A 16011-nucleotide genomic window follows, 5' to 3' on the forward strand; every position below is an offset into this window, starting at 1 on the left:
GACAGGATCTTACCCCTGTTTTCAGCTGAGGATTTGGCAAGGGAAGGTGTGGCTGTGGCTTGCTCCTTTGTTTCTCTGCTCTTTTAGTATTTACCCTGTTATCTGACTCTGGGTTCTTCCTTCCTTCCTTCCTTCCTTCCTTCCTTCCTTCCTTCCTTCCTTCCTTCCTTCCTTTCTTGTTTGTTTTTTGTTTTGTTTTGTTTTGTTTTGTTTTGTTTTTAGAGACAAGGTTTCTCTGTAGCTTTGGAGCCTGTCCTGGAACTAGCTCTTGTAGACCAGGTTGACCTCAAACTCACAGAGATCTGCCTGCCTCTGCCTCCCAAATGCTGGGATTAAAGGCATGCGCCACCACTGCCCAGCTATGGGTTTTTATTATTAAGACCAATTAGAATTCACACTACAAACTACATAATTTGAAACAATTTCTAAAGACTATTTCAAACATAGAAGTATAAATAATAAGCACTATGCATTCATTATAAACCGATATGCCCAACCTTAGCATGCCTTGTTTGAGTTGGGTTCATTTTACTTTGTTTTCCAATGCAACCAGTGACCTAGGGCTTCAGGCATGCTAAGCAGGTGCCCAACCCCTTAGTTCCATCCTCAGCCCTTTTTTAGTTTCAGTTTACAACAGGGTCTCACTTGGGCCCTGTTCAAAATCATTCTCTGGTCTAGACTAGCCTCAAACTAGCAATCTTCCTGCTTCAGCCTGCCGGGCAGCTGGGATTGCAGGGATAATCACCACAGCCACCTGAATCTGAGGTTTTTAAAGATAAAGACTTTATCTTTGAAACTTTCCATCTCCTCTGGTCCCATTCTCTTTTCTCATAAAGTGATCATAAATTTGACACTTATAATTTCATGCCTCATTCATTTCTTTTACTATATCTTTTTTGCTTGTTTGGCTTTTTGGTTTTTCAAGACATGGTTTCTCTTGTGTAGCTCTGGCCATTCTGGAACTCGCTCTGTCGATCAGGCTGGCCTGAACACAAAAATCTGTCTCCCGAGTGCTGGGATTAAAGGTATATGCCACCACTGCCTGACCTCCTTTTACTGGATCTTTATGAATTCGTAAACCTTACAGGTTTTTAAACTTTTAAGAGTTATACCCAAATATGTATAAAATTCTACACATCATGTGTGTATATATGTGTGTGTGCATATATATAAAATTTATATATATAATTATAATTTATATATGTAAATTCTTTCACTATTAACTGCTATGTATTATTCCATTAAATGAAAATATTAAATTCTATCTCTCTTATAATTAAATATATAAATAAGATGCTATTATGATTTTGATTCACAACATAGTTAATAAAGTCTAATCATATTTCAATTTATTTCATAATAATTAAAGTACAATATTACCTATGCTAACTTTTCCTTTTCTTGATGCAGATCATTCTCGAATCGAAGTATGGAAATTTGGCAATCTTGTCATTGAGCTCCTATACCACTGGTTACACATTTGTTTAACTCTCATGGAGCTAAGCAACAAACAAAAGAGTTGTATTTTACCTCCATTGCCCAAGAAGAGTGATACCTCTGCTTGTGCAGAATTAGCAGAGAAATCATTGCCAGAGAAAAGTTAAGGACTGGTACTATATTTAGGGCGTGTGTCCGATGCTATTAATAATGAACTGTTGTCAACTGGAAAGGAATGCCCCATAGACACTTCTGCTCCCCGGCATTCTCCTCAACACTCTGTAAAACCAAAAGGGCTACCTAAAGAGAAATTTACCTAAAGAGTATGCAGTTACGGTGGCCATAGTCACACGGACCTGAATATATACTAGAATGTATTAAAAAACTCCCTTTTAGTCTGAGCTTTCCATACAACTTGAGACTACTATGGCTGTTTGGGAAATTGCTTCTTATTCTCTTAAATATCAAAATAAAGAATACTGAAGAGCCTGGGTGCAGAAATGGCAGCTTTTATATCAAAAGAGTATCAAACAATAAAGATTTTAAGAAGTGGACTTGTAACTGTTTTTAGAGTTTTTCAAAGACTATCTAAACACTACTTCTCCATCTGTCAGGGACCAGCCTCGACAAAAATACCTCTTGCCAGGGTAGAGGCATGGGAATTTAGAAATATAGTAAAGAATATGAAGATGTGAAGGAAAATAATAAAATGGAGAAACATATAGGATAGTATCGGGAGGAAATTCCAGTTCACCCGCATTTAATTTCCAACTGCTTAAAATACCCCTGACTCCAAAAGGTAGGAGTAAGACAAAAGACTGCATTAACATGATACAAGGAAATGAACATAGCAATTGAAGGTCACGGGGCTACATTTATAGTTAAACATTCTGTTGCTAAAACAAAACAAGTCACGTTTACACCCTAGATCAAAACATTCTGTAGGCAAACCACTCCCTGGGTGGAATCCAAATTATCTCCATAAAGGGAACTGGAACTTAGTTGGATCCTTAGACTCTAGTTTTAGGTAGGAACAGATCTACTTCTCTATTCCTGGAGCACAAGGTCTGGCTATTAGTCACACCTGTTGACAATAACCAGGTGGGACCTTGTTTGAGGTAGAAGCACAATAACCTTGAAGGAACTAGAAGTAAGTTCCAACTCTCTGACCTTCCCCATTCATCCCTTCTTCACCTTTCTTTTCCGTGACAATCTAGAAGTCACCTTTATATTACTGTTTGTTAGAGGCAGAGTCTCTATGTATTTCTAAGGCTAGCCTGGAACTCCTGATCCCCCTGCCTCAGCATTCTGAGTGCTGTGAGTATAAGCATGTGCCCTGCCACAGATATCATTTTAATGAACAGATTTTTTTTTGTGGGAAAGTGTTTGTCCACGACTCATAGAATAAAGAAAACATCAATTTTTAATAACAAAAACTTCTCAAGTTCTATAACTACAAAAGAATTTATATTTTTTCAAAGCTTGTTATTACAGCAAACTTTATTGGCGTGTTGTGAGATTTCATCTTTGCAATAAGATATCTGATGACAAACTCCATTTTTAATAAAATTTGTGAAATTAAGCTTTATTTTCTTAGGCTGTTATATTGTCATGTGTCCTGAGTGTAATGGAAAAATTAAAAATGCTGCAGGATCCCCAGTGGCAGTGGGCCATAGACAAGCCATGCCCACTCCCTCCCCCATCTGCTGAGGCAGGCAGGTCTTCCTTCCTGTTTGCAGCCTTAGTCTCTCTCTCCTTTCTGTCTTCCTCTTGGAGAGGCAGCTTCCATTTCCCCTTCTCTTCTCCTCTCCTCTCCTCTCCTCTCCTCTCCCCTCCTCTCCTGTCCTCTTCTCTTTTCTCTCTCTCTCTCTCTCTCTCTCTCTCTCTCTCTCTCTCTCTCCCTCGTCCCTCTCTGTCTCTCCCCCCTCTGCTCTTTTCCCTTTCTCCCCTCCCTTCTATAACCACTAAATAAATATCCAACCTCACTCTGTATGGCATGCCTATCCATGTCTCTGTCTCTCGCCCACCGCAGCCATCCCTGCCTGGGACTGGCTGCTCTCAGGACCCACTGCCTGCCACCACATGGCCCGCTGCCGCTGCTTGGGGACCTCTAGCGTTTTTGCTGCCTGCTGCTGCTGGGGATCCTGCAGCATTTTAATTTTTCCATTACACTGAGTGTCTTATGAGTGGAGACTGGCAGCCCTTTACCCTCTCCGGATTAGATGACCATGTATTACCAGTTATCCTGTCTCAGATGAGTTCACTACCAATAGTACCTCTCTTGGCCACTTTGTGTTTGGAGGAAGGCATTTTCAGGCATTTGCAGCAACATTTCTAGCAACAGTGTTCTTGAAGATATTAAACTGACAGTCGTATATCTGGGTGGCTTCAAGATAAACTTGTGAGTGCAAATAATGGTGCAGACAGTGAGAAAGAAGAGCATCAGAGAGGCTGTTTTTATTGTGGTTATGGGAATTACATTTTCTATGGCTTAGTGTAATAGGTATCTGTTATTTTCACTTTTCTTCTTTTTTGTATTTGACTTATTTTTATTGTATGTATATTGAGTGTTTGCCTGAACGTATGTCTGTGCATCGTGTGCATGTAGTACCAAAAGGGCGTCAAATCCTTCTGGGACTGGAGTCACAACCAAATGTGAGGGGCCATGTGGGCGCGAGGACTTGAACTCTTTCCCTGGATGGGCAGCCAGTGTTCTCGACTGCAGAACTGTCTCTCCACCAGCCACATTTTATCTTAGCATTAAAAAAAAAAATTGAGACAGGGTTTCTCTATGTAAGACTGGCTGGACCGGAATTTAAACTGTTCTGTGTAGAACAGGAAGACCTCAGACTCATAGAAACTGGCCTGCTCTGGCTCCAGAGTGCTGGGATTAAAGGTATGCGCCACCATCCCCAGCTTTATTATTTTTAAGATAGTGTCACATGCAGTGCCTAGAACTCACAAGGTAGCTGAAGATGACCCTGAACTCCTGAATCTTCTGCCTCTACTTTCTGAATGCTGAAGATACAGACACCCTTTCATCACCCTGCCTGATTTGTGGAGTGCTGGGGATTGCACCCAGTGTTTTGTGCATGCTAGGTGAGCATTCTACCAACTGAGCTGCATTCCCACCCCCTTCCATGAGTTTTAACATGTTTGGAGCATGGCTACAGATTAGTTCACTTGATTCTCCCAAGAAAGTCAGTGATTCTGATACCATCACCACTTTATAAATGAGGAAACAGGCTTGAAGAATGATTGAGCTATCAGTTTTCAAGGTGGGCAGTTCACTAAGGAAACCCTGGAAAGGAAGTATCTCAGTTGGGTTTGCTAAAAAATTAAAAACAAACACATTTATATCCTGGGATGCGGATCCACTTTAATTTGTATGTTTCTGTGTCTCTGTGTGTACAAGCTTACTGTGTGAGGATGGGGGTGGTGCCAGTGGAAGCCAAAAGAGGGCATCAAATCTCCTGGAGCTGGAGTTAAAGGCTATTGTGAGTCTCCTGATGCCAGAGCTGGGAATGGAACTTCTGTATATCTGGGATACTGCAAAAAAAGATTGAGTGAAATGCGGTCCTTATACCCAGCCACAATAAACACCATATGAACAGAAAGTGACTAAACCAAAGGAGAAATACAAAAGAGATGGATCTGCATGCTATGCTAAGGGCAAAGGTGACACGGGAAAGAAGGGTCCTGACAGGACAACAGGCTTGAAGGTGAAGAACCAGGGCCTGGAGCAATGACTCAGAGGTCACAAGCATGTGTTTCTCTCGCAGAGAACCATGGTTCAGTTCCTAGCACCCACACAGTGGGTCACTATCATCTGTAACTCCTGTTCCAGGGGCTCTGACACATTGTTCTGACATCTACAAGCACCTGAATTTGAGGCTAACCTGGTCTACAGATCAAGTCCCAGGACAGCCAGGTCCACAAAGAGAAACCCCATCTGAGTAATTAAAAAGAAAGAAAGAAAGAAGGAAAAGTAGACTGTAGCTTTAAAATAAGAAAAGGCTAAGTATTGATTTTTAAGCTTTTGATGTTGACTGCTGATAAATATTTAATTTTTTAATTTCTTGTGAATGGGGTCTCAAAATCAGAAAAATTAAAGTGTACGGATGTAGCTCAGAGCTCGAGTGCATACCACGCATGTAGCAAGCCCTAGGGTCAATCTCTAGCTCTAAAAATATAATAATAAATAAATTATCACCTTTGATATATAAATCTAGCACAATAAACTAAAAGTTTGATTAAATTAGAGCCTACCCAAATGCCATAATGAAACTTTCTTTAAAAAGTTGTTTGCTTGCTTGTTTGTTTGTTTATTTATTTAACATGCAGGAATGTTTTGCTTGCGTGTATGTCTGTGTACCATGTGGGTATCTGGTGCCAAAGAGGCCAGGAGAGGTCATCAGATCCCCTGGTACTGGTATACATACATGTAATAGCCATACATGATGGTTATTCCTGGTTGTCAACTTGACTATGTCTGTTTCAGGGACCGGCCTTGACAAAAATATGACTTTCCAGGATAGGGACACGGGTTTTAGAAATATTAGTAAAGAATGCAAAAACACATGTGAAAATAACAGAAACCACAGAACAGTACCAGGAGGGCAGTCCAAGTGAATACTGACATCACCCATGTTTATGTTTTGCTTTTATACCCAATTCAAGAGGGAGGGGGAGAGAAAGTAACAAAAGACTTTATTAACATGGTACAAAGGACTACTCAAACAGTTAATTGCTTTAACACTTTGAGACATCAAATCATTAGCATTCTGTTGTTTAGTCCATGAAGTTACCCTAGACCACATATCCTGAAGGCAGCCAATCCCCAGGTGACCTCATAATTCAAAAGAAGGAGCAAAAGTACATTTGCATATCCTGACCATCTGTCAGAATGGAATGGATCTACTTGTATGAGCCATCTTTATGTCAAAAGAACCAAGTAATCACGTCCTGAGTTGGGGTGTGTAGCTACACTTGTCAACTATTTTGAGCAATCTCCAAACTCTCTGACATCAGACAAGGGGGAAATAGGCTCACATTTTTGGGCCTCCACATATCTGGAATGAACTCAATTCAGAAATGGAGGGCACACCTGTGATCCAGATCTTGAGGCTGAAAGACACAGGCTTTTGATCTGTATCCTGAGGTGGGATGACACACATTTAATCTGGGCCACACCTTCTGCTGCAAGCCTATATAATGACAGTGGAAGAAGGAAGGGATTGTTCGTTCTTTGCCTGCTTGCTCCTGTCTTGTCTGTATATCCTTTCCTTCACTAACAGTGGAGCCCACTTGTTCAGGAATCCAGTACATGCAGAAGACCAGCTGAGATACCCAGCCTTGTGGCACTGAGCAGCTACTCGATTCTTGGACTATCCAGTCACAGTTAGCCATTGCTGGATTAGTTGAAATGCTGCCTATAAGTCATTCCAATAAATTCTCTATGAAGTTATATATAGAGAGAGAAGGAGCTGGAGAGATAACTCAGAGGTTAAGAGCATTGCCTTAGTTCAATTGCCTTAGGTCCTGAGTTCAATTCCCAGCAACCACATGGGGGCTCACAATCATCTGTAATGGGGTCTGGTGCCCTCTTCTGGCATGCAGGCATACACACAGACAGACTATTGTATACATAATAAATAAATAAATAAATAAATAAATAAATAAATAAGAGAGAGAAGATTCATTCCATGAATTCTGTGACATTAGAGAACCCCAACTAAAGCAGCAACTGTTGTGAGCTGCCATGTGGGCACTGGGAACAGAACCCTGGTCCTTAGCTAGAGCAGGACTGAACCTTAAGCACTGAGTCATCTCTCCAGCTCCCGAACTCTTTCCAGTTTAGACATACCCAAATATGGTACTATAAGCCCTACTGGTGTCTAAATCCACTTATTTAACTGTTCATTTCAGAAGCTTAGATGTTATGGAATATTATTTTAACTGGGCAAAGAAGTGTTATGGCTCCATTTACTTATGCTGCAGAATACTACGTTAGCTGTGTAAAGCTGCATTACATTTGTTTGTGCTGCCTTTGTTTCACCTTGTCTACCTAAGGCATCTGATTGGTTTAATAAAAAGCTGAAGGGCCAATAGCTAGGCAGGAAAGGGATAGGTGGGGCTGATGGGCAGAGAGAATAAGTAGGAGGAGAAATCTAGGAATAAGAGAAGAAAGGAGAGAACAAAGATGAAAGAAAAGGAGAGACCTGGGGGGGGCAGTCAGGCAGCCTCCAGTCAGCAGGTGGAGTAGGGAAATGCAGAAGGAAAGAAAGATAAAAAGCCCTGAGGGAAAATGTAGATGAAGCCAGGCAGTGGTGGTGCATGCCTTTAATCCCAGCACTTGGGAGGTAGAGACAGGTGGATCTCTGTGAGTTTGAGGTCAACCTGGTCTACAGAGTGAGTTCTAGGACAGGTTCTAAAGCTATGGAGAAACCCTGTCTCAAAAGACAAAAACAAAACAAAAACCTTAGATGAAGTTAGATAGGTTAAGTTATAAGAGCTAGCAAGAAATGAGCATAAGACCAAGCATTTATAATTAACATTGTCTCTTTGTCATGATTTGGGAGCTGGTTGGTGGCCAAAAAGAGAAAGTCTGGTACATTTGGCACCCAATGTGAGACCTGAATTTCCACACAGGGCCTGTGATAGCTGAAGAGAGAGAAAGAAAGAGGGAGGGACGGAGAGAGAGAGAGAGAGAGAGAGAGAGAGAGAGAGAGAGAGAGAGAGAGAAACAAAAAACAAACAACTCCTTTAAGAGGCTCTGCCATACTGGCATGCTAAGTAGAAACAGTGTGCCAAGTAACAGCGCCTGCCACAGTGCGAGCACCCTCTTCCTAGAGCTGGAGTGGTTGAATGTAGTTCCCGGTCAAAGGCAGTTCCAACCAGGACCAGGGCAGCAGGCTTAGGTTTGACTTTCAAGCACCAAAGAGGGGGCAGAGTCAACCGCCAGGGCCGCCGCCAGAGGACCTAATCACCACTGCTTAGCAGTTTAAAATTTGTCTCAGGTGGTCAGAAAAAGATAGAGATATGCAGTAAAGACAGATCCAGATTGGGGAAGCAAATAAACCAACAAAAACACCTTTAAACAAGTTATGGTGTTTTAAAATGTGCATAGACTTAAGAAAAAAAAGAAAATGGGTATAGATAATCATAGGGAAAAGTAAATAGTTTAAAAATAATAAAGTCTTTGAAGAAAGAGTAAAGTACTATAAAAGAAAAAGTCACGTGACCATGGGAAATACACAGGGAGGCTGGCTCCCGTATGGTGTTGTTTTAGCTTTTAAGTTTTTGAATGCTTATGAGTGAATGACAGTTGCGCAGAGACATGGGATTTTCATAGGAACTGCTGAATTAAACACAGTTTAGATACTTTAGGAATGCTTTAACTTTAAAGTGGAAGTCAGAAAATGTATTCTGTTGGGGAAGAAGTTATGCCTTTGTTTTCACAGGAAACGAAAGGATATGGATTCATTCAAGGTTAATAGAGATCAGTTTTGATCGGGGGGAGATTGTAGTGTGAATCTAATTGATCTTAATAAAAACTAGGAGTCAGATATTAAAGGGATGAAAACTGAAAGATCAGAGAAGTAAAGCAGCCAATCACTAAAGTTCTTCCTGTCTCTATGAATTCTCAGACTGAATGGTTCTGAGTTCCTGTCTCCACTCACCTTATAGTCCTGTCTCCACCTCCCAAGTACTGGGATCAAAGGCATGAGATCCCAATTGCTGGGAACAAAGTTGTGTGCCACCACTGCCTGGCGTCTATGGTTCACTGGTGGCTAGCTTCACCCTTTGATCACCAGGCAAGCTTTGTTAGAGCACGAACAAGATAACAGCACAGGAGAGCCCCTGAAAATCCTGACTACAGACATAAAGAACTAAACCTCAAAAATTCACAAGACAGGTGACATATGTTTTACCTGCTCAAAAATAAAACAAAATACCATCTTTGGCTGGCTCATGTACAATATACAATCCATACTTATGTTAATGCAGATATGTATGTTACCTTTGAGAGTTTGTGTTTGCAGAGTAAGGGGCTCAGACACCAATGAAAACAGGCGGTCCAGGTGATCCAGCCTCTTAGAATGCCTCTGTTACTTGAACTTCTCACTGGGCAGGAAACCCTGACTGCTCTTAGGGATGGAGAGGGAGGAGGAGAGGGAGTGGAGGGAGTGGGAGGGTGGTGGGAGGAGGGGCGGAAATGGAAACTTTTATAATTTAATAAAATTACTAAAAAAAAAAAAAAGAATGCCTCTGTTACAGTTTTCTCAGCGTTCTGCATCCAGAACAGCTTTAAGACTGTTGGCTGAGATAGTCCAGCCTCACAGATGCTTCTAGCCAGGACTTCAAATAAGACTTTCCATTGCATAGAGACTGAACAACAAATGCTATAGCTAGTTTTCTTAGGACTTCACTCTCTCAATTTTCTCTAGTTCCCTAAAGATGTTTTCACCCACAGACAACAGGAAGCAGTCTAAGGAACACAATGCCCACATTCTCAGGAGGTGGGGTGGGTGGTTTTTTGGTCGTTTGGTGGGTTATGGATGTTTGTCATTATTTAGTGAGAATATAGGATAAAAAGACAACTATTAACCTCAAATATTTTTCATTGGTATGGATTTTGGTGTATTGATACAAATTTAAAGTTACTTTTTGTTATACTGTGTATCTGTTTCTACTCTTGTTTAAGGCATTGTACCTATGCAGTTCATTTCAAAATTTAAGGCAAAGTTCTAGCCCTTGAAAACTATTATAAACCATTTAGGATAATTAAGAAACACAGGTTAGTAGTCATCTATGATAATCAAATTTATAGTCATATTAGGTAAGTTTTCAAAGTTAAACAGATATATTTTAGATAGACAGGTGATCTTCAAATCCTTCAAAGACCTACAGAATATGGCATTTGAGATTTTTAATAACCTGAGACTTTTCACGATAGTCTGGCAGCTCCTGGCAACACCAATTTACTTCAGAGAAGATAATGGACATCAAAGAAACACCATATGAAGTTTGTTTTGTGGCAAAGTTAGCCACTGGGCAAAGAAACTGCTCTTGCCTTGACTGTCGACAGGATGCTGTACACCTGGATAAACAGGACACAAGGGAAAAAGACTGCTGAACTTTGCAAAAGCAACGTGGGACAATCCTTCAAAATTCCTGCTTCATGGAAAAGTCTGCCAATATCTGATTAATATCTGTAGGCTAAAGAATGAATGCCTCAGTGTTGCAGAGGAACATTGGAACATCCAGGAAGCCAAGTGTCTGTCATTTTGAAGGTGGTTTGCACTGCACTTTTTGTTTACCAAGGTAATATTATATCCTTCTGGGGTCTTTGATGGAATTAACTAGATAGTTATAGTTTTCCTTAGTTACAATAGCAGGAACTTAGGTACAAAACCTTGGACTCAGCAAGATAGGATACTTATAATATATATAAACTATATATAATTATAGAGTATTTTCTTTAAATTTGCCAAATGCAGATGGACTGGATATCGTGAATGTAATTGATGACTTGATACAGCTTGATATAGTTTTACTTAGAATTAATTGGATTTTTTAGTTTTAAATTATTATTACATATTTATTTAGTTTTTTATTTTGTGGGTGTGTCACAGTATACATATGAGATCAGAGGACAGCTTGCAGGATCAACTGGCAGCAAGTGCCCTTAGCTACAGGTACCTAAAAGGATTTTTTAAATTATTCATTTTATTGTTTTCAATTTTGTGTATTGTACATCTGTGTATGGGTATGGGCATATGAGTGCTAATGTCTGCAGAGATTGGAGGTATTGGCTTCTTCTATAGCTGGAGTTACCCATGGTTGTCAGTCATCTGACATGGGTGCTAGAAATCAAACCCAGATCGTCTGGAAACATAGCCAGTGCTCTCAACCACTGAGCTATCTCACCAGCCCCATCTTAATTGGGTTTCCTAGTTGACTCCTTATAGTCCACAGGCAAAATGACACCATGTCATTTTCTTTTATGATTACAGCATATCCAGAAACAGTATGAAGAGTCAAGACACTAATAAGGGACCTAGAAAAAGCTCCAGGGGCTGGGGGTGTAACTCAGGGGTAGTGTGCTTGCTTAGCAAGTGTAAGGCTCTGAGTTTCAGCTAAGCAGCATAAGTTAGAAAGAATCTATTGGCCCTGCAACAACTTTATTGAAATATACTTCAGATAATATCCACTTCATCTAAAGTACACAGGTCAACAGTTTTTAGCAGGCTCATGGAATTGAGCTGCCATCGTAGCAATTTTAGGACATTTTTGCCACCCCAATAAGAACCCCCATATTTACCATCAGTTCTGCCTCACTTTCCCCCACTCTTTTTATTATTTATTTTTTATTTTCTCAAGCTAGGGTCTCACTATGTAGCTCTCTGATTGTTCTGGAATTCACTATGTAGACCAGGCTGGCCTCAAACTCACATAGATCTGCCTGCTTCTACTTCCCACATGATAGGATTAAAGATGTATGCCACCGTGCCCGGCATTTTCCCCAATTCTTGCCTTAGGTAGCCACCAGTCTACTTTTTTTATTATTATTTTTTAACTTTTTTTTAAAAAATAGAATCTCACTGTATAGCCCTGACTGGCCTGGAACTCACTATGTAGACAAGGTTAGCCTAACTCTCAAAGATCTGCCATCCTCTCTCTCCTGAGTGCTGGGATTAAAGGCATATGCCACCACATGTAGCCCCCAATCTACTTTCCTTATGAATTTGCCTATCTGATAAATATAAGAGGAATCATACAAAATATATGATCTCTTGTGACTGGACTCTTATTCCCTATGTTGTGGTATTCTAAATATAATAAAACAACCAGTTTTCCTGAATTTCTACAAACATTCCTAAACCATTAAATTAGAAGACTTCTCACAATAATCTCATAAAGATTTGGAGTGGTTTGTACCCCAGCACCCAAAGGTAAAGGCAGGAGGAGTTGGGATCTCAAAACTACTTTGAGCAAGATGAGATCATTGTCTTAAAAACATACATAGCTGGGCCCAAGGATATGGTTCAGTCAGTAGAGTACTTGGCTATCAAACGCAAAGCCCTGAGAATGATTCCCAGCACCACACAGAATTGGGTTACTGGCATACAACTGTAATCCCAGCACTTGGGCATCGAAAGCAGGAGGATCCAAAGTTCAAGATTATCCTTGGCTCCAGAGAAACTTTGAAGCCAGCCTGGGTGTTGTGAGGACTATCCTTGGAGCCTCCATCTTTATCAGATCAGCTGTGTTTGCTTGCAAAGGTCATCACAGCTAAGCTAGTTCCCTCATAGAAGGCACACGAGGAACGGGACTCCCACCTGAGTATCTGGCCACCCCCGCCAATCAGTTGTTTGCAATTCTGCCCTGATCCTGGCCTCCAAGAGGAGCTGGAGTATATAACATAGGCAGGGATGGTCTGGGAGGGGAGAGCCCAACTGTTCAGCCAAGGGAGCCTTACCATCCGTGCCGGGTGCAGACTTCCACTGTGGCTACTTTAAGGTCACCTATGAGCCTGCCCTTAACACCTCAGCAGTGCTATGTAAGGAAACCGAATAAACTCATTGGTTTCTAGGGTGACCTTTGGTGGAATGGTGCCTGTTTGTCATTGGGAGCTTAGGAGGAAGGGGTAGGTGTTCATATTTTCCCTGGGAAAGAAATTTTAGCAACACTGGCATGTGTGAGGCCCTAAATAAATAAACTTCTTTCAACTAACAAGATCAACTAATTGAATATAGTAAGGCCTATTTTCTTTTTCCTGAAGCAGTTCAGTAACTATCTCATATGCAAGCTAATAATTAATATTTTACCCCCTATCTACTGCCCAGGCTTAGACTATCCTCAGAGACCTCAGCTGAGGAGGCCTCTTTGGGTGATGGTATTTTGTTTCATGTGATTCTGACTCTGTAGACACCGCCGTTTGAATTAGGGGTCACCACCCACTAAAATGAAGCCACCTTGTGGAATAGGCTTATATAAAATGTACCTAGTGGGTTAGAAGCTGCTGCAGTCCTTCTAGCACTGAAGAGGCTAAAGCTGGACTGTGAGTTCAAGGCTAACCTGGGCTATAAAGATAGACGACTCCCCTTTCCTCCATCCCCTGCCCCCTGCAAAGTACCTAAAGCATACACAGATAAAATTGAGACACAGCAAATGGAACATTTCTTTAAAAGAAAATGATGGTGGCCTTTTAGGAAGCTACAGTGTTGTGAACAATATTTGTTCAATGTGAAGATGTGTTGCTCTCATTGGTTTAATAAAGAGCTAAATAGCCAGTAGCTAGGCAGGAAGAGGTTAGACAGGACTTGTGGACAGGGAGAGAGCTCTCTGGGCTGAAGAAGGGCAGAGTCACCAGCCAGATGCAGAGGAAGCAGGGCGTATACAAGGTGAGCTAACAAGCCATGAGCCATGTGGCAGCAAGTAAATGAATAGAAATGGGTTAAAGTATTTTTTCAGAAGATCTTGTGAGAAACAAGCCTGAGTGTTGTTGGTTGTTTTTTATTCTTTGATTTTTTTGGGGAGCCCATCACACAGCTCCCAAATAAATCACATGGAGTCTTATTCTTTCTTATGAATGCCTGGTCTTAGTTTAGCTTGTTTTTAGCCAACTTTCCTTTCTCTTAATTAATTTGTAGTGGTATTTTGTTTGTGATCTAACAAATAAAGCTTGCCTGAAGATCAGAGTGCAGAGTTAAGTCACTAGTTAGCCATAGAGACCAGGCAGTGATGGTATATACCTTTAATCCCAGTATTCAGGAGATAGAGACAGATGAATCTCTGTGAGTTCAAGACCATACTGGGCTATGTGAGATTGAATATGTCTAAAAGAGAAACAGAACTCACGCAAAGGTGATCTTAGTACTTGGGATCACATGCCTTTAATCCCAGCACTAGGGAGGTGGAGACAGGAGTGATATGGCTGGGTACAGACAGGAATATAAGGCAGGAGGGCACAGGAGCTAGGATGCAGTCTGAAGATTCGTAGAGACAGGATCACCCTTTTGATCTGAGCATTGGTAGAGGTAAGAACTCTCTAGTGGTTGACTGTTCTGCTTCTCTGATCTTTCAGCAATAATCCCCATATCTGACTCTAGGTTTTTATTATAAAGATCAATTAGAATTCATGTTGCATTAATTTATTTTTATTTTATGTGCATTGATGTTTTGCCTGCATGCACATCTGTGTGAGAGTGTCAGATCTGAGTCACAGAAAGTGAGAACTGAACCATGGACCTCTGGAAGAGCAATCAGTGCCCTTAACCGTTGAGTCATCTCTCCAGCCCCCCTCGCCAGTTTTTCATATCTATCTTTTGCCTCCGGGCTTTAATTTTTATCCTATGTACCTTTCTTCTTACTCCGTGGCTGGCTTTGTAGTTTGGTGACTGGCCCCTGGAGTCCTCCTTCTCTTGCTCCTAGATCTCCTCTTCCCCAATTTTTCCTTCTATTTATTCTCTCTGCCTGGCAGCCCCACCCAGTCCTTCCTCCTGCCTTGCTGTTGGCCATTCAGCTCTTTATTAGACCAATCAGGTGTTTTAGACAGGCAAAGTAACACAGCTTCATAAAGTTAAACAAGTGCAACATACAAGAATGCAACATCATTTGCATCATTAAAACAAATGTTCCACAGCGTAAACAAATATAGAACATCTTAAAGTAATGTTCTACAATGCCTACACTATCGGCTGAGCATTTCTTAAAATTTTATTTTATTCAATGTACATTGGTATGAGGGTGTCAGGTCCCCTGGAACTGGAGTTACAGACAGTTGTGAATTGTCATGTAAGTGCTGGGAATGGAACCCAGGTTCTCAGGAAGAGCAGTCAGTGCTCTTAGCCATTGAACCATTTCTCCAGTCCTTGGTTGAGCACTTAGAATTAATAAGTCTCTGTATGGTTATTTGGGAGCTGGTTGGCCAGACAGACCATTCCCCTACATTACAAGTCAGCAGAAGTTGTGCAGGGGGGTGAGGTAAGATGGAGGAGCTGGAGGCGGAGGCTGCAAGTAGTGACAGTGACATTAGTAATATCCACATCAAAAGTTACACAGATAATCCTCCGGTTTGGGTTCTCCTGTTTCCTCAGCTGTCTTGTTCTCAATTCCACATGACTATGTTCGCAAATCTTACTCCAGGAAGCCCAAAAGAGAGGAAATAGTTACTTACACATTTGCGGTGATGGGCTATCCTTTCCTGGATCAGTTCACTTCTGCCTTCATTGCCTTTCGAGTTAAAGATCCCAGACTTGGGTTTTAACATCTCTGTGCCTTCTCTGTGTTGAGCCCCTATAGCAATTTCTATTGTTACTGCAGACTGCCAACTGAGCAAAGAATCATCTACTGACCTACATCCCTGAAAGTGATATGATCTCCCCCAAATGTTGTTTTATCTTTGGCACAGTGGCTGCACCCTAATTTGTTTCAGCCAGCAATCGCGACTATGCAGTTTCTGACCCGCTGCTTTGGCAGTGGCCTGGCCACTCAGGTGGCAGCCTGGTGGGAATTCTCTTCCCACAGGTACTGGCTTTGCTGCTGCCGTTAAAGACAGCTTTAATG

The 16011-nt window shown here is 41.3% G+C and overlaps 1 protein-coding gene across 1 annotated transcript in view; it reads left to right on the forward strand.

The window, feature by feature from the left end:
* Positions 1 to 1991, forward strand: part of Efcab5 (EF-hand calcium binding domain 5) — a 113041-nt gene extending 111050 nt beyond the window's left edge. Inside the window, exon 23 of the mRNA XM_085695367.2 lies at positions 1411 to 1991. Within this exon, the coding sequence (XP_085551493.2) occupies positions 1411 to 1604 (194 nt within the window). The 3' untranslated portion in view covers positions 1605 to 1991. The remainder of the gene's footprint in view (positions 1 to 1410) is intronic.
* The last annotated feature ends 14020 nt before the right edge of the window (positions 1992 to 16011 follow it).

This window comes from Myodes glareolus, chromosome 9 (genome assembly GCF_982192425.1).
Source record: "Myodes glareolus chromosome 9, mMyoGla1.1, whole genome shotgun sequence".
In the NCBI taxonomy this organism is placed as follows: domain Eukaryota; kingdom Metazoa; phylum Chordata; class Mammalia; order Rodentia; family Cricetidae; genus Myodes; species Myodes glareolus.